An 18,567-nucleotide genomic window follows, 5' to 3' on the forward strand; every position below is an offset into this window, starting at 1 on the left:
AAGGGTTGAAGGCTTTTGAAAGCCCGAGGAATTTAAAAAAATTTTAAAATTCTTCTAATCATAAGAATTTCCTGATACCCAGAATGCTTTGCCTTGAATCGTGAGATGCATTGGGTTGTGACAGCCTCTGAACTGCGCCGAGGACTGCACTTGTTAGGTTTCTGTGAAAACTTTAAATGTAGATTGCATACTACCCTGTCAGGTTTTGTCTTACTGAAACTACAGATTTCTAAAAACAAACAAACAAACAGACTGGTGTTTTAGCATGCATTTATTTTAAAAAACTGTTTATTTGCTCATTAATTCACTTGTTCTTCCATTTCATAAAGACCTATTAGATGCTCCTGTGTGCTGGGCTAGGCTCCGGATTCAGGCACCACGAAGATGAACATGAACTTGGAGGGAGCCGCGCTCTAGTGAGGGAGGAAGAGCTTCACAGGGTTCCTGGTGCTGCCCCATGAGACCCTGTAGGCGTGGGGTGAGACACTGGTGCTGCTGGAGGTGTGGGCAGCGGGCCTGATTCCACATTTGAGCTGACTCTTGATGGTTAAGGAAGACCAGAGGTGGGCGCGGTGGGTGTCATTCAGAGAGAGTGAGGAGGCAAAGAGAGTAGGGGGCCTTCTGCTCAGAGTCCCATGACTAACACTGCATTCAGCCAGGCAGACCTGAAGCCCCACGTGGGCAGGGAAGCCCTGGGGCCCCCCACCACCACCCATCTGCAATGCGTGGTCTCCCGAAGCCCTGGATTTCCCAGAACCTCCCTAGAACGGGTCAGGCACCATTGGGTGGTTTGTGCACCAGTAAATGCTCTGAGATTTTGAAAGTCGTCTCTCTGCTTCTGTTTGAGAGATGCGGTTTTGACGAGACTTAGACCCACGGACTGTATTTGTCTCGTCTGCTTTGTAGCAACCCGACATCACACGAGGAACTCCGTTTTGTTTTCAAATGCCTGCAAGGCCCTGCTAGCAGCTAGCTCCCCCTTCTCCCCGCCTCCCCAAGCTCCTGACAGACCGTGACTCTCCCAGGATGTCTCCGGATTCGGCCTGCCCAATTCGTAAGAAACATAAACTCTCCTGTTAGATCTTGAGTTATGGCCTGTGGTTGCCTTCCACCACCCCCACTTCCCCAGCCAGCCCCCTTTTACCCAGCCCGCTTGATAAGAACGTAACTGCTTGAAGATTCCCTCCCCTTAAGCCAGCCCACTTACTCTGCACTATAAGGATCTTGGACTTTCTTTGTCCTGGGTCTACTTCCGAACCAGCTGGTCATAAAGACTGGATCCTGAGGAAAGTGCTGGGGTTGACCTGGCCCGTCCACCATCTTTTTCCATCCTAGGTTGAGCTGCCTCTTAGCAGCGACCCTGAGCTCAGTTATCCAGGGACACGCTGTGAGTCTCCCTCTCCAGCTAGCTCTCCCCGCAGCCCCTCCCTAGCTTACTGATTGATCACTCCCAGGCTCTAGGTGCCAAAGGTCAGAAACAGGAATGCCGAGGAAAACCAGACTTCTGTTACATTTGGGGGAATGACATGTCTTTGCCTTAGGTCCTTTTTCTGCTGCAAAAGCTGACTGCATGAGGAGGTTCCTCAAAACCCTCCCACCCACTTCTCCTTCCACACGGGACTCTGACGGACGAGACCTGCTCTCAAGCGCATCTTTGAAAATAAAACCGGAATACGCACCACCCAACATAACACACTGTGTTTGAGTTATATGTGCGGCTGTAAAACTTCTATTGCTTAAGGAATTGGAATGTGGTGGTACTTAACTTTTGTAAAAGATTTCTTTTTTTTAAAAAAGGTGATTTGACTCTCTGGGGTCCACAGGACCACAGGTTGGAAACCAGCAGCCTCTCCTTGGGAGAAAAATGAGGCTTTTTACTCCTGTAAAGAGTTACAGTCTTGGAAACCCACAAGGGCAGTTCTATTGGGCTCAGAATTGACAGGGAGGTTTTTGCTTGTTGTGGGGGAAGCCAGCCCTCCACAACTAATCATGGGTTCAGTGAGCGCAATTGTACGGTTGAAATATATGAAGATTATGACAAAGGCATAGTGAATGAGAGGGATAGGAGAGTCAAATAAAGGAGGCAGACACATGTCATGGTAGCATGCTCACCTCCTGGACGGCCATGATCGCAACAGCCAGGTCCACGCACAGCACGGGCTGAGAGCAGGGGAGAGAGCAGGGGTGGGGTGGGGAGAGAGCGATTTGTTGCTAACCAAGGCTTATATTTCTTTAATGGTGTGCATGCCTCCTAATTACAGGTAAAGACATACGCCACAGGAAGGGGCTGTACAATAGGCAATAAGAGCAATAGGAGGGGATGTACAATGGGCACAGGCGTAACAGGAAGGGGATGAGCTAGAGGTGTACACATGATAGGAAGGGGAGGGACTAGAGGTACACATGTGACAAGATGGGTGGACCCTTGATTCATGCTGGCGGCCTAACCTTAGTCCCCCTTGAGTGGGCTTGGCCTCCCTGGGCTCTCCTTCAGGGAAACCATCTACTACTGTCCTTATCTGAAGGGAGTGGGCCCTACTTATGGTGGAATAAACAGTGGTGTCTGTATGCTCTGGACGGCTGATAAGCCTTAGGGAGAATAACCTCTGACCTACTTCTGTTGACCTCCAAGTGTACAGTCATTTACCACGTGTCACAAGCAGCTAAGTTTGGGATATATTTGGGGGAGACAACTTGGGATAAATCTTTGTTTCCCACAGTTTGTTTGATTTTGTTTTTTGGTGTTGTAAAGAAAAATTCATGCAGTCTATAAAATTGAATTCAAGAGAATTTATTAAGACAAAAGGGGGGCGGGAACTACATCTGGTTTCAGGTCAGCCGTCATGGGTTGACAGTTACGCAGTTTTAGCCAGCTCTGAGGAGTGAGTCCCATTCATCTTGGTACCAGTGTCCCATTTCCCCCAAACCGCTTGTCCATCCAAACCATTTAAGTGAGGAAAGTTTGGATAAGGCAGGCTTCAAGACTCTTTCAAGTCATTCCATCTTCGTCAGAAAGAAATATTCTTTGGGCCCACTGAGTGCCAAAGGCTCTCCCTTCACCTCCTAACTTAGCTCAACCCAAACCCAACGCACTGCCATTGAGTTGACTCCAACTCTTCACGACAGACTGCCCATCTTGACCGGAGCAGACAGCCTCGTCTTTCACTCCTGGAGCAGCTGGTGGATTTGAACTGCAGACCTTCTACCAGACTAAGAGTCTAACGCCTAACTCCTGGCACCACCAGCACTGCTCAGTTGTACGGCTTCTAGCAACTAGAAGGAGCCTTGGTGACAAAGAAGTTATGCACTGACCACTAAGTTGGCAGGCTGAAACCACCAGTTCCACTGAAGGAGAAAACTGAGGCTTTTTATTTCCGGGCAGAGTGACCGTCTCTGAACCCACAGGGGCAGTGCCCCCCTGTCCTCCAGGGCAGCTAGGAGCCGGAATTGACTCGATGGCAGAGAGTGAGAGCTTGCCAGTAAAACCAACAGGGCTTTCAGACAGGCAGACTGAGAAGGGGAAAAAAGCAAAAAGCGAATTCAACATGAACAGAGTTCAATTTAATCATGCCATTTTCGTCCAAAAAAAAAGTTTGATGGATTTCTCCTTTAGCCTAGACAAAATAACTATTCTCAGTGCTTCGGGCTACCCTCAATCTCACCGAGAGTACCGGGATCTGGCCTGTTCAGGGAGCCACAAAGGATCTGATGATGTGGATAATCACAGAGTGGGCCCAGGACCGGCCAGGCAGCGGTGGCCAGGGTCAGATCTCAAAGGGTCTTGTGCACCTTGCTAAAGAAGATGGACTAAAAAAAAGAAGGGGGAGAAGATGGATTCTGTGCCAATGACCTTGAAGAACAGCCTTTTAGAGGGGTCGCTGGGACCATCCAGAGCAGAGGATGGGCGGGACGGGGGTCAAAACCCAACACATCAAATTGGTGTGATGGACCTCTAGCTAATGAGGCGACTCAGGGGTAATGGAGAATTGCCTGGAGCCGTCAGGGGAATGGGGGCAGGAGGACAGGGGGCTGGGGTGGCTTGAGGGCCTTATGTCTGAGCAGCTGGCGGAGGCTGTCTGTCGCTTACCACTTACTGAGGTCCAGGGAGAGAGGGGCGGAGCAGACGGGATGTGTGCTGATGTCCCCAAGCCTTCAGAATGCAAGTCAAACGCTCAGCCCCTCAGAGCCTCCCAAGCTTCCTTTACAGTATCAGCTCTCATCCAAACAAAACCAAACTCACTGCCAGTGAGCGAGGCCGACTCATAGTGGCCCAGCAGGGTGGTGGTTTAGAACTGCCAACCCTGAGCACAGCAGCCCAGTGCATAACCACTCTACCACCAGGGGCCTCTCAGCTCCCACAAACCAAACTCACTGCTACTGAGTCAGGGCTGACTCACAGCGACCCACCCACTGGATTTCCAAGACTGCTCACGGGAGCAGAAAGCCCAGTCTTTCTACCGAGGAGCTGCCGGTGGTTTTGAACTGTCGACCCTGCAGGTCGCAGTCTATCAAGAAACCAGGGTTCCCCAAATATCCCTCAAACCAAGACGCCCTCTATTCTCCCACCCCGTCAACCACAAGTTGTGATTCATATTTTCCTAATTGTAGACGAAGTTGCTATTTATTGTAGGGACGTTAGAACATACAGAGCAGTATAAACAGAGGAAAATCACCCACAAAGCCGCCACCTTGTAGGTAACCACAGTAACCACTTGAAGTGTCTCCTTCAAGCCTTTCCTTTAAATGTAGGCATCCAAAAAGTTCTAATTACAAAACTAAAGCCGTGTGCACATACAGGCTCGTGACTCATGTTCCTTTCCCCGTTTGACATTTAGCATCACGGGGCATCGACGTGACCTCGTAGCAGTTTTCCAAAGTCATTACCAAGTTTCTGAAAACATGACTTTCAAGGACTGTGATAAGTGAGTGCAATAAGCCATCTACAACTATTTCCAGGATTGATAAGAACCGGTGGACCCTCTCTCGTGACTGTATTTTCTATTTTCCCGTCGTTTCTCTCCCTCTTGGCCACGTGTATCTTCAAGCAGCTGCTGTCTTCTTTGCTTCCCTCACTAAGGAACTGAAAGGCCTCCCTTCGCTCCGCAAAGAATCAACCCTGAACGGCGCACCGTGTCCCGCTCAGGCCTCTGGCCCGCGGTCTCCTCTGCCCAGAGTGCTCTCGCCCTTCAGAATGTCAGGACCTAGCTCATGCATCCGTTCCACGACGGAATATTTAGTGAGCATCTACGATGGGTCCGGCACAGAAGCTACCAAGAATAGAGCAACGAATGTGACAAACAGTCTGTGGGACATAAACTCCCTGTGGAGCCCCCCCGCCAGCCCCAATCCTTCCCGGGAGCCATATCTCACTCTCCTCTGTCGTTGCACGCACACGAGGGGGCTTCAAAGTTTGTGGAAACGTTCCCTTACCATTCAGTTCCATTTCCCATGAACTATTTGAAGGCCCCTCAGGCGGCAGCATTTTCTGGGCTCTAAGAGCTCTCTTGGGCCCCTTGCCCATGCCCACCTCCTTTCCCCCAGGATGGCCCCAGGACCCAGAGCACAGTGATGGGGGTGTCTGCCAGGAGAGGGGGTCGTGGTGGACATGATGACCTCTGACCCCAGGGGCAGTATTTTCGGAACCAACTGGGACACCTGGGTGGACACATCCCGAGAGCAGTTCTCTCTGGTAGGCATTTGGACCCTGTCTGCCAAGGTCCCAACAATGCAGGTAGACGAAGGCACCTGGACGCAGCCCCGCGGGGGTCCAGCCGGGCTGGGAGGGAGCTGATGTCCATCCCAGCGGAGCCCTTCACCGCCCACACTTGCCTGTTGGCTCCTCCCCCCCCACCCCCGGCCTCACTGGGCTCCTTTCCGTACCTCCTACCTCTCTGATCAGACCAGGCCAGCCTTCTCTCTCCAGGTCCCAGCGGCCTCTCTCTTTGTGGGCCAAGCTGTCTGCTTTCAGCCGCTGCACCGTCTGACTCAACAAGCTTCCTCTTTGCACACTTCCTCTTTGCCCTGGAGGACTAGCAACAGCAGTGGGCTTCTACCCTGGGCTAGTCTCAGAGACCGCACCCTAGACCCACAGGGGGAAAGCCTCTGGCCCGTGGGGGTCCAGTCCGCTCCACGGGTGGCTCGCTCTCAGCCTGGAGAAGGTGAGACACTCGGCCCTGGGATGGGAGAGGATGCTGCTCCTAAATCTGTGACCGCAAGACCAAGGGTTTGGAAGGTCAACAGAATCAGGCCCCACGACGGAGGCAAATCCTTACCCCCCTGCCCGTGTGTGTGTGTGTGTGTGTGTGTGTGTGTGTGTGTGTGTGTGTGTGTGTGTGTTGGAGAGAACGCAGCGTTCAAGAAGGGACATGGTGGCTGCATACTTGTGTCCAACCGTCTTCACTGGGTTCCACTCACAGTTAAGTTTCTGTTCCTTCACCCCTTCTGAGATGGGACATGCATGTTCTCAGCCCGCCCCTCCGCAGCCTGTATTCCCGAGCCTCTCTCCCTCCCTCAACACCACCCCTTCCTTGGCCTCGCCAGAGTCTCACCTCCTTCAGCACACAAGCTACCATGAGTGCACCCACGCAGGCGCTGCCGTGGCCCCTAGAGTCTTCTCGGAGAAGAAATAGCAAAGTCTCTGGTTGCCCCCGTCCAGACAGGAGGAAGAGTGTGGTGAGTTGGGTCACGGGCCAGGGTAGAGTCCAAGTTCCTGAGGAAGGGTCGCAGGCATGGCCCAGAGTGTTGATGGATGACCCTCCCGGCCAATGTCCCAGGTCCCGAGGGAGAGGAGATTGGGGTTGACCCAGTGCCAGGGCCATCCATCCCTCTAATCACCGGCCAAGCATCCTGGGACTGTGCTGGAGGTGAAGTTCGGCATGGTGGAGGCTCAGCAGTTAGCTCCATGGACAAAGGAGATGGAGAGAGGTGATTGGAGAAGCAGTCAGGGTTGATGGGAGAGGTGGATGCATTCGGTTTATACCTGTTCGTTGATTATAGACTGCAGACACGAGATGAGGATGTTCGGTGAAGAAGATGCTGAGTGAGGATGCAGGATGAGGATGCTGGGTGAGGATGAAGGATGAGGATGCTGGGTGAGGATGCTGGGTGAGGATGCAGGATGAGGATGCTGGGTGAGGATGCTGAGTAAGGATTCAGGATGAGGATGCTGGGTGAGGATGCAGGATGAGGATTCAGGATGAGGATGCTGAGTGAAGATGCAGGGTGAGGATTCAGGGTGAGGATGCAGGATGAAGATGCAGGATGAGGATGCTGAGTGAAGATGCAGGGTGAGGATTCAGGGTGAGGATGCAGGATGAGGATGTAGGATGAGGATGCTGAGTGAGGATGCAGGATGAGGATGCTGGGTGAGGAAGACCTCAAAGGGGAGGATACTGGAAAAGAAGCCGAAAGCTGGAAATTATTTAAACTTCCACTCTGATTACTCATTAGCATCATCATCTCTCACTTCTGACCCATTGGGGGTTTCTCCCTCACTGCCCACCAGTGGTTCTTCCTCCGCCTTTGGGCTGGCAGCTGGCCCTGCCTCCAGCTCCTCCAGAGCCAGAGAGCCCTGGCGAGATTTCCTTCTGCCAAAGAAAGTGGTCAGGGTGGGCCGCCGACCAGGCCGCTCCCCGTCAGGGGTCCCGGCGGCCTTGTCACCTGCAGACCCTCCCACGGTGGCTGTCACCATCTCCTCATCAGGCACCTGGGCTGGCCCGGCCCAGGCATCTACCACCTTGTTGCGCTTTGCACTCTTGGTGAGCATCAGGGACCCCGTTCTTCGCCTCTGCCTCCGGCACCACAGCAAGAGCAGGGCCACCAGAACAATCACCACCAGCAGGGCCACGAGCACCGCTATCAGCAGAGTGCTGCCTGTGTCCTTCTCTGCCTGTGGGGAGAGCCGGAGGGTTGTGCTCAGGGAAGTCTCCCAGGGAGCTGTGGAAGATACTTTTATGTGGAAGCTCGTTGGCTTGATGACAGGAGCTTTGCCGGTCACACTGGTGGTCTCCAGAGAAGTGACCGCCTTGGTGAGCGAGGGTCCACTGGTCACACTGGTGATCTCCAGAGAACGAGCTGCCTTGGTGAGCGAGGGTCCACTGGTCACACTGGTGGTCTCCAGAGAAGTGGCTTCCTTGGTGAGCGAGGGTCCACTGGTCACATTGGTGATCTCCAGAGAAGTGGCTTCCTTGGTGAGCGAGGGTCCACTGGTCACACTGGTGGTCTCCAGAGAAGTGGCCACCTTGGTGAGCAAGAGTCCACTGGTCACATTGGTGATCTCCAGAGAAGTGGCCGCCTTGGTGACTGAAGGTTCGCTGGCCACGCTGAAGGTCTCTCGAGAGCTCGTTGCTATAGTGACCAGGAGCCCACTGGTCCCATTGGAGGTCGTCAGAGAGTTTGTTCTGGTTCCACTGGGCCTAGGGTGGGCTGGCGGGTCCGGAGGGTCACTGGTTGTACCAGCTGTGTCCGTGAGCACTGAGGAACTCTGGATGAACACGTCCTGCAAGGTCGTTGGCTCAGGGACTGGGGGGACAGTGTGGGCATCATCAGAAATCGCAAGAGAGGCCGCTTGCAAATCAGCGGTCGAGGGAGGGAGGGTTAAGATCTGCTGTGCGGCGCTGTCAATCTTCACGGGATCGGGGGCCGTTAAGTTGTGGTCCAGGCTCACGGGGCTATGTGAAATGTTTTCCCAGGCAGGCAAGGCTGGCGTAGACTCCTGGGCCCAGGCGCACCCGCAAAACAGGAGAAGCAGGGCCGTTTCCATGGCCATTGGCAAGCTCTAAGTTTCAGACCTGAGAGCGGGAAGTTGGAGAAACCGATTTTAAAAGGTGCCACGGTGGAATGGGCTGGGAGCGTGGCCAGGCCCGCCCCTCGTGCCTACTTCCCTCCCAACTGCCGGCTCAATTTGCGGTTCAACGGCTTTTTCCTCCCCTTCATTTACTCACCTCAGAAGTCACCCGGGGAGCAGATGTGGACGGTCCCCTATCAGCCCCTCCCATAGACCCTCACAGGCCTAGGGGACTCAGACCCCAGCACCGGCCAGCCCACCCACCATGCACTCTCCACTCAGCCCCAAGGCTCCTGACCTGCATCTCATCACCTCTCAAGCCACGAGCATCTCCACGTCCACCGAGCTCCCTGTCCCACAAGGTCGGCTCCTCTTACCAGGCCAGTTGACAAGAGCACAGGGCTCAGGGGTGGGTCAAGGGCGCAGGGCCGGGGCAAGGCTGCTCCAGGTCCTCCAGAGACGAGGCAGGACTGGAACAGACAGGGCCCCAAGGGGAAAGGAAGTGGCTCTGGCCCCACCCACATTACCCCCAGCATCCTGCCTAGCCCGCCCAGGCTTCCAGGGCTGCTTTTGATGAGCGCCATTACCTGCCTTTTCTGGGGCCTGAGATGGCACCTGGGGGCCTGAGGTCTCGGGTAGGCAGAGGAGAAGGGGAGGATGAGGACCTTAGCTGGGGGGTGGGGTAGCCAGGGTTGGTGGGACTGGGGTAGAGAGGGGGGCAGAGCCAGGGCGTGGTGGGCAGAGGAGGAGAGGCAGGGGGAGCGCGGTTTCCTTCGTACTTGTGGTCCCTGGGCTGTTAGGTCAGGGCTCAGGGCGGTGCCATTTCCTGCCCTGAGTTCCCAGGAAGTGCCTGGAACAAGGGGAAGCCCCCGACTCTAGGCTCTCTCCAAAAAAACCTCACTGCCATGGAGGCCATGCGGACTCCCTCCAGGACAGGGTAGAAGGACCCCCTGTGAGCTGCCCAGAGTGTGACTCATGACGGTGAGATCCCCTGCACGCTGCACGGGGACCCACGTGTGCTCTTGCTGCTTCACTAGGAGTTAGGGGTTCACCCAAGTGCCTCCCCTAGTAGTGAACTGCCACCCTAGGTCCAGCTGATTACAAACACTGAATACACAACGGCCTTATTTTCATCAGACTAATGCTAAGAGTCAGAATCGACCCACTGGCATTGGGTTTGGGTTTGGGGTTTTCAAACAAGCAGGAAATAACTCATTGACATACTGATCAGGCAGCCTCAGGATAGGAGAGTAGCGGGCAGGAGGCTATTAATACTCTTTGTTGGTTGGTCTCCAACCAACTTTCTAACTTTCGTTAGTGAACTTGGACTTTGGTGTCCTGGGGGCAGCGTTAGGGAAGTATTGGACTGGGAGCCTCAAGGCCAGTGCTCCAGCCCACCACTCCTGTCCCAGAGAAAGATCAAGCTGTCTGTGCCGGTAAAGCCTGACAGCCTTGGAAACATGATCCGGAGTTGTTATGAACCAGAATCAACCTGATTGCCATTTCCCCTGGATGATTTGGGGATTTTGCCTTTCCTTTTGAAGAATCAATGCCAGTTTTATACTGGTTTTAAATATCAAAGCAATTACGAAATATAGAAGCATTACATTTAAAGTTACTATTAAATATAAATAATTATGGAACACACAGTAAGTATACATGGTGATTATTAAATAAATAAATATAATGGTGATTTAAAAATGTATTTAATTCTATATTCCATATTAAACATATTTTTTTCTTTTTTTCTTTGTTTTTACCCTAACCCTAACTAAACATATTTTTATATTTAAATTTACTTTGAAATCTAAAGTAGTTTAAAATAAGCCATGTACATGATGGACAATGAAGCAGCTCACGTCAGGGTCTAGAGGGTGCTCCATTTGCAAGCCAAATCAGTCAGTCTGTTGCAAAACATGAGACTCCTGGGTCAGAGACTTTAAGAATTTATTACAAACACTGCGAGTAACACGAACATGACGTTTGCGCCCATTCCCCTTGCCACCAGGCTCCATGGGACATCACGGGGGCGCGGGGGGCGTGGAGGGAGGTGGAGGACAGTTGAATGCTGTGCCCCCAACCAGCTTGCATTGCATCTGAGAAATGCGGTGATCTGAGAAATGCGGTGATTCCCCCTTTTTTTTCTTGACACGCATTGGGCAAGCCTGCTATTTGTCCAGAAGGGAGGCATGACTTCATCACCTTCTGCTGCTCACTGCAAACACAGGCTGAGAAATGCTTGGGGCCTTCCTTGGCGCTCCTGGGAGATTGCCTCTCCCCCGAGTCTAAAGAGCGCTAGCTAGAGGGACTCCCCACCCACCACGGGATGGACGCTCCCAGCAGTGTCTGTGCGCACACAGGCGCGCAGGGACGCCCTTCATGATGGTCCGTTTCCTTAGATAGACCGGTTTCCACTTTCCTCTCTTTACCGAAAATAATCGGAGGACCTATTCTCATATCTGCCTATCTATGAATTGATGCACGCACGAGGGGGCTTTCAAAAGTTCTTGGGAAAATGCAATGAAATGATCATGGAAAATATATATATATAATAATAAGCATTCCTAGGGGAAAGGGTGGGGAAAGGAGGGGATCAAAGGGAGCTGATACCAAAGAGTTCAAAGAGAAAGAAGATGTTTTGAAAATGATGGTGGCCGCCATTGTGCTAATTGTGGATGGTTATAATAGCTGTAAGCACTCCCAATGCCATGGTTTTTTAAAAAGAGATCATGGAATGTGTCCATGAACGTTTGGAAGCCCCCTGGCAAATAAAACAGCCACATAAAATAAAGACGTCAAATGAAACAGCTGCACCAGGGCCCATAAGACGACTCACCTTTAAGGAAGTAATCCCTGTTGATGAATAAAGATCCATGATGAATAAAGATCCATGGTGGTTCATTAAGCAACGCCAGTGGCCCAGAGGTTAAAACAACAACAACAGCAAGAAAACCCCTGGGCTGCTGGCCAAATCTCAGAGGAGGGACCCCACCCGCTGCTCCGTGGGAGAACGTGGGAGAAAATGTGACCGCTGTGACTATTGGCAGCTTGGGAGGAAGTTCCACTTTGCTCTCGAAGGTCACTATGAGTCAGAATTGACTCAATCGCCGGGGGTTGGCTTTGGGGTTGATGGTACAATGGCTAAAGCAGCAGGCTACTAACCCCAAGTCGCGAGTTCGCGTCCACCCACCAGTCGCTCTGTGGGAAAAAGAACATGGCAGCAAGACCCTTCAAGATGGCCCGCTTGGAAACACCACTCCATAAGGACCGCGGCGAGGACCACTCCGCCTTACAGCCACCCTTCTGTGACTTGAGGTTCCGCCATCCTCAGGGTCCGCTGGTGGCTGTTACGTCAAGGGTACTTCAAATGCCCACAGGGTCACCCATGGTGGACAGGTTTCCGTGGCACTTCCAGACTAACTCCCTGACTTCAAAACGCATTACAGAGAGCTACAGTAATCCGAACAGCCCCGTGCTGGCTGATAGGCTAGGCGCAGAGACCGATGAAGTAGAGTCACGCCGCAGAAAGAATCAGTGCTCAGTCCCGTGCCAGTCTCACCGTGGTCCCTATGCCTGGACCCGTTGTTGAAGCCACGAGGTCAGCCCATCTCACAGGGGGCGGGCCTTCCTCTTTCTCACTGTCCCTCCGCTTTACCAAACACGATGTCCTTCTCCAGGGGCTGGGGGTTCCTGACAGCACGTCCAGTGTAGTGAGATGAAGTCTCACAGCCTTGCCTCTGAGGAGCACTCTGGCCGGCCTTCTCCTTAGATCGGTGTGTCCTTGTGGCGGTCCAGGGACTTTAATATTCTCCTCCAGCACCGCAATTCAGATGCACCAACTCTTCTTTGATCTTCGTTAGTCGAGGTCCAACTTCCACATGTAAATGAGACGATTAAAAATATCATGGCTTGGGTCAGGCACTCCCTAGTCCTCAAAATAACATCCTTGCTTTGCATTCCTCTAAAGAGGCCTTGTGCCCCAGATTTAGCGAACGCAGCACATCTTTTGATCTTGTGGCTGCTGCTTCCGTGAGCAGTGATTGTGGATCCAAGCAAGACAAAATCCTTGACAGCCTCAACCTTTTCTCCATGTAGCATGATGTGACCTGCTGGCCCAGGTGTGTGGACTTTGGTCTTCCTTCCATTGAGTTGTCATCCACACTGAAGGCTGCCGTCCTCGATCTTCATCAGCAAGCGCTTCACCTCCTCCTCCCTTTCAGCAAGCGAGGTTGTTAATCAGCCTTCCTCCAAACCCTAACCGTCACATCCTCCTTCATACAATTGAGCTTTTCTGAGGATTTGCTCAGCAGACAGATGGAATAAGCATGTGAACAGATATAAATTACCCTTATGCACACCTCGGCTGATCTTGAACCACGTAGCATTTCCGGATTCTGTCGACACCACTGCCTTTACTCCCTGCAAAGGTTCTGCACGAGGACAATGAAGTGTTCTGGAATTCCCACCCCTCTCGTGGCTATCTGTAGTTTGCTGTGGTCCACACCACGGAATGCCTTGGCATAGTCGCTAAAACACAAGCAAGCGTCCTTCAGGAAGTCTCTACTTTCATCCCCAATCCATCAGGCATCAGCAATGATATCCCTTCTTCCATGTCCTCTTTGACTCCAACCTGGACCTCTGGCATCTGCCGGTCAATGTACTGCTGCAATCTTTGTTGGATGACCTTCAGCAAATGTACTTGCCTGTGACAGCGATGATATCGTTCTAGAACTGCAGCATTCCCTTGGGTCACCTTTGCAGTTAGTCCAAATCTGGATCTCTTCCCGTCAGTTGGTCAAGTAGCTGTCTTGCAAATTTGCTGGCGTGTAAGTGCTCCCAGTGCTTCATCATCTTGTTGAAGCCTTTCCGTCGGTATGCCATCAATTCCTGGAGCCTTGATTTTGACTAACATTTCCAGTGTGATTTGAATTGCTTCCTCCGGTGCTATTGATTCTTGGTCCTCTGCCGCCTCCTACAATGGTGGGTTCTTCTGGTCCAGGGACTCTGTGGATTCCCTGCCTCTTCATTTGATGCTTCCTGCATCACTCAATCTTCTGCCCTTAGAATCTTTCAATATTGCAACTCGAGCCTTGAATTTTTCTCCAGTCTTTCAGCATGTTCTTCCTTTGCGTTTCTCTAACTCGAAGGCTGTGGATATTTCGTTACACTCTTTGGCTTTGTCTTCTCTAGCTGCCCTTTGAAATTTTCCGTTTGACTCGATCATTTCTTCCATTTGCCTGAGCCACCCTACAATCAAGAGCGTGTTTCAGCGTCTGGTCTTACGCCCACGTTGATCTTTTCTTTCTTTCCTGCCTTTTTAACGACCTGTTGCTTTCTTCACGGATGATGTAATTGATGTCCTCCCACAGCTCTGCAGGTCTTTTCTGCCATTGGTGCTCGAGGCAGAAATCTGGCGCTGAGATGTTCTTGAAATTCAGGTGGGAGAGAGTCAAGGTCGTTTGTATGTTTTTGTTTGCATTTCCTTCAGCTGTGATCTGAACGGACATATGAGCAATTGATGGCCTGTTCCACAGTCAGCCCCTGGCCTGGCTTTAGCTGCTGATATTGAGCTTCTCCATCTTCCCTCCCCACAGCCGTGGTCAATTTGATTGCTCTGTCCATCGGGAGACGTCTATGTAGACAGTCACCTTTTGTACTGTTGAAAAAGGCATTTGCTACGGACAAGTCGTTGGTCTTGCAGATTCTATCATGAGATCTCCAGCTTCATTCCCATCTCCAAGTCACAGTTTCCAACTGCGATTCCTCCCTCTTTGTTTCCATTTTTGCCTCCCATTTGCCAATCAATTATCAATGCATTTTGATTGCGTGTTTGATCAATTTACGCCTGAAGGCTTTGGTAGAATTCTTCACTTTCTTCATCACTAGCGTCAGGGGTTCATGCAGAAATTTGAATTAAAAATGGCAATCAATGGATGTCCTGGAAGACAGACAGACAGACATAATCCTATCACAGGCAGCCGTGTACTTCATGATAGAATTTGAAATGTCCTTTTCAACAATGAATTCAATGCCTTTCCTCTGGATTGTGTCAAGAGGATTATGATTTTCCGTTCAAAGTGGCCAGTGCCAGTCCACCTCAGCTCACCAGCGCCTGGGATGGCCATCCATCCTTGTGCATTCCGTTTCATCTATGATGGCTTCCAATGTGAGATTCCTACTTCGTCCATTTCAAGTTGTGATGATTAGGAGATTTTGCAGTGATTTCTTCCGCAGATAAGATCCTGAAGGCTTCACTCCATTCCGGTCACCATGGTCCGCTCTGCTTTGAGAACGCTGCGCCTCCTCAGCCACATCTTGCGTGCCTCTGACCCGGGGGGCCATCCTTCAGCAATGTCTCTGACAGTGTTCTGCCTCCATTCATTGGACTTTCCGTCTCTGACAATGGTCTTTCGGTCCAGGTTTTGGTTTTGGGCAGCTCCTTCCTCTGAAGTGGATGACAGATTCCTTCTTCATTGTCTGTTCTTAGTCTGGAAGCTCCTCTGAAACCTGTTCCCTCTGGGGGACCCTGCCGGCATTGAAATGCCAGTGACATCACTTCCAGGTTCCCAGCAACGCACAAGACACCACAGTACGACCACCTGACAGACTTGGAAGTGGATTTCAGCAAAAAATGAAGGAGAAGTAAAACTTCATTTTCAGCAAAAAATGAAGAGGAGGCTGTGGGGTTGAGAAAATAGGGGGTTCCCTAGGGAAAGAAAGACTCAATGGCCCCAGAATAAAGCTGCTCCCAACAGGGACGGGAAGGGGAGTCGTTGGGATCAAATAACTAAGAAAAGTTACTTGAGACTCTAGGGGAAAAAATAAATCATGTAGAACAAGACTAGGTAATTAAAGTAAAGTACTGACTGCTTGGAACAGTGTTCACATAAATTTAAAAAAGAAAAGTTTTGTATATCTAGACTCAAAATCTAGACTGGGCAGTCCTGGTCTAGAATTTCTGAGACCATGCAAATATCCTGTGTGTGCTAGCCAATCCAGAAGCACCCGAGGCTTCTGATCACTTGAACGTGGTTGGCTAGTTACACCTAAAGAACTGCTTTTTAAAATCGCTACAAGTAACCGAAGGGGTGACAGAAATCGGACAGAGAGAGAAAAAGAAGTTAGCTCGCTTCCTGTCACGCTGGGACCACCCAGAACTTGCAATAATGACCACCCCTTGGGTGCACTTAGGGGCACTGGGCGCTCTTCCAAGAGCTGTACCTGCTGTCCTTCACCTCGTCCTCCCAGCGCCACTGCCGGGCAGGCACTGTCCCCATCGTCCCCTTCTCACAAATGAGCTGCAATTGTTGGCCAAGGTCACACACGCAGGAAGTGGCTGCACCTGGATTTGGACTCTGGAAGCCTAGGCCCCAATCTACGCAGGTAACCACTGTGACCCCCAGATGACCATCCAAACAGCGCGCTGTTGAAGCCGACTCCTGGCAGCCCTCGATGTGTCCGAGAAGCTGGCTCCATAGAGCTTTCCATGGCTGATTTTTTTTTGGCCAGACCTTTCTGCTGAGGTGCCCGTGGTTAGAGTCAGTTAGCAGCCGAGCGCACTAAGCCTTCTGGCCACCGAGGCGCTGACCATTGACTGGAGAGAGGTACCGTGTATCGTTGTCAGAGTCAGTTGCCACGGAGACAAGAAGGAAGAAAACATCCCAGGGTCGATGTGATGCTCAGGGTACAGCCCTTCTTAATAGGACTGAGCTACTGCGGTGTATGCTCCGTGACCTTAGCTCAGTAAGACTATCCACATAAAAGAAAGTTATAAAAGCAACTTTACTGCATTTGTAAAGACCTAAACATCAAGATGTAACTGACCTAGGAGGCCGGAAGGAGTCAATAGTCCACATTCTCCTCTACGAGGGGGCTTCACGGGAAATGACTCGTCCATGGACTTTGTGAAGCTCCACCCCCACTTACAGTAGAACAGAAAACCAGTCGATCGCAAACCAGACTCACTGCCGTCAAGTCCAGGCTGACTCAGAACCAGGAGTCAGAGAACTGTCCCGTGAGTGTCTGAGTCTGGAACTCTTCTCGGGCGTAGAAAGCCTTTTCTTTCTCCCTCAGAGCTGGCTGGTGGTTTTGAACTGCTGGCCTGTGGTTCGCAGCCCAACGCGTAACCCCTTTGCCACCAGGGGTCCCAGGAGATTGTGGGAGGCAAAAGCAGATCAATCAAGAACTAGCAGAATTTGCATACTACCTTGGGAGACCAGCTCCCCAGTGTATGTGAACTAGAAAGAATTCAAAGCATTAAATGTGGTTTCTGAGATCACAACTGGGTGAAGGGAAGGTGTCTTAAGAATGATCACTATTCATGACCAGCTTTTTTGTGCTTGTAATATTCATTGCTTAGATAAAGACTAAGATAGACTTCTTTTCCATAAATAAATTGGTACAAAAATGTACTAGTAACATGAAGAGAATTAATAACGAGCATCTTATTTGATCTTAAACTTTAAGGGTTCTTCTCACCATAAAATCTGATTAACGAAAAAATAATCATAATTTATAAGTTATCAAGGGTTCGGGAGGGAGGGGGAAAACGAGGAGCTGATGCCAAAGGCTCAAGTAGAAAGCAAATGTTTTGTGAATGATGACGGCAATCAACGTACAAATGTGGTTGACACAATGGATGGATGGAGGGCTTGTGATCAGGGTTTTGTGAGCCCATAATAAAATGATGTTTTTTAAATCTGATTCACTACTAAAGTTTTGTGTGTTCCACCACCACCACCATGGGGAACTTCTCTGTGATGCTGAAAACTTGTCTTTTCCAACCGAAAGGGGTAGTCTGCTACAAACCCATTATCTCGTGATTTCTTGAGAACGGCCATGCTTCCTTAATTTTCATGTTAGGAGATCATCTAACTCTAAATATGCGAAAGGCTAAACTCTTGGGCGCTACTTCCTAATGTTAATTCAGCAGTATCGGTCCTTGATCATCACGGAGCCGTTTGTTCATCAGGAAAACATGTCTGCGCTTCCGTGAGCTCTCAGCCCTTGGACGCCGGCTGCTCTTCTTGTAAGGCTGAGTCCTGAGAAGCAGAAGTCAGGCACGCTTTCGCCCGCCCACCTGGTGGACAGTGCTGACACCACTCCTGCTTCCCGTCACCCGGCGGAGAAGCCATTACAGTGGCCCCCCAAAACTCTCCGACCACTTGCAAACTCGTGAGGTTCACCAGGGAAGTGGCAGTTTACAATTCAGGGTCAGAAATGGCTCAGAATACAGTTCTTCAGTCAGCACAGCGTCTTCAGGCACGCCTCCCTCTGGTCCTCGGCCGCTCCACCTCGTGGCCCCCTCCCTCCGCTTCTGCTGTGCTCAGGCCAGTGGGACAACACTTTTGAGCACCCTCCAAGAAGTATCCACAGGCACCTTACTCCACCAGCAAGCTTCCGATTCAACGGGGCTCAGCTTGCTCACTCTGTAGACCAGTAAGCCCAATGCTGGGCCCGTCAGCTCCTGGGTCTTCAGTCTCTCGGAGATCCCTTCTCATCCTCTCTAGCGTCTGTCTCTTCCGTCTAGGAGGTTCTCAGCACACGGCTCCCGGGTCCAATGTTTGTGCTCCACCCTTGACTCTTCCTTCTTGGTGGATGTGAGGTTCCCCTTCCCACCTCTGGGGTGGTTCATTTTAAGTCTCGTGGAATGGCAAGACTGACTGGTCCTCTTGCTAAGCCTCCTCACACCTGATTTGCCTAGTCCCGCCACCCCACACGGGTGGCAAGCACCTCAGTTACACCATTAGCAAGCTATCCCCTGGTGGACCACGAGCACTTTC

General features: G+C 51.3%; 1 protein-coding gene across 2 annotated transcripts; it reads right to left on the bottom strand.

Moving 5' to 3' along the window:
- Positions 1 to 2,775: 2,775 nt before the first annotated feature.
- SPN (sialophorin) lies at positions 2,776 to 16,996 on the bottom strand. Of its 2 annotated transcripts, none has more exons than XM_075564752.1 (2): positions 16,610 to 16,996; positions 2,776 to 8,789 (listed from the first exon to the last, which is right to left on the bottom strand). In XM_075564752.1, the coding sequence occupies exon 2, from the start codon at positions 8,765 to 8,767 to the stop codon at positions 7,439 to 7,441; it is 1,329 nt and encodes a 442-aa protein (XP_075420867.1). In that variant the 5' UTR covers positions 8,768 to 8,789; positions 16,610 to 16,996; the 3' UTR covers positions 2,776 to 7,438. The 2 variants fall into 2 exon arrangements, with proteins under 2 accessions (XP_075420867.1, XP_075420865.1); XM_075564750.1 differs by having other exon boundaries at positions 11,622 to 16,996.
- Between the last annotated feature and the right edge of the window lie 1,571 nt (positions 16,997 to 18,567).

This window comes from Tenrec ecaudatus, chromosome 12, assembly GCF_050624435.1.
Source record: "Tenrec ecaudatus isolate mTenEca1 chromosome 12, mTenEca1.hap1, whole genome shotgun sequence".
Lineage (NCBI taxonomy): Eukaryota > Metazoa > Chordata > Mammalia > Afrosoricida > Tenrecidae > Tenrec > Tenrec ecaudatus.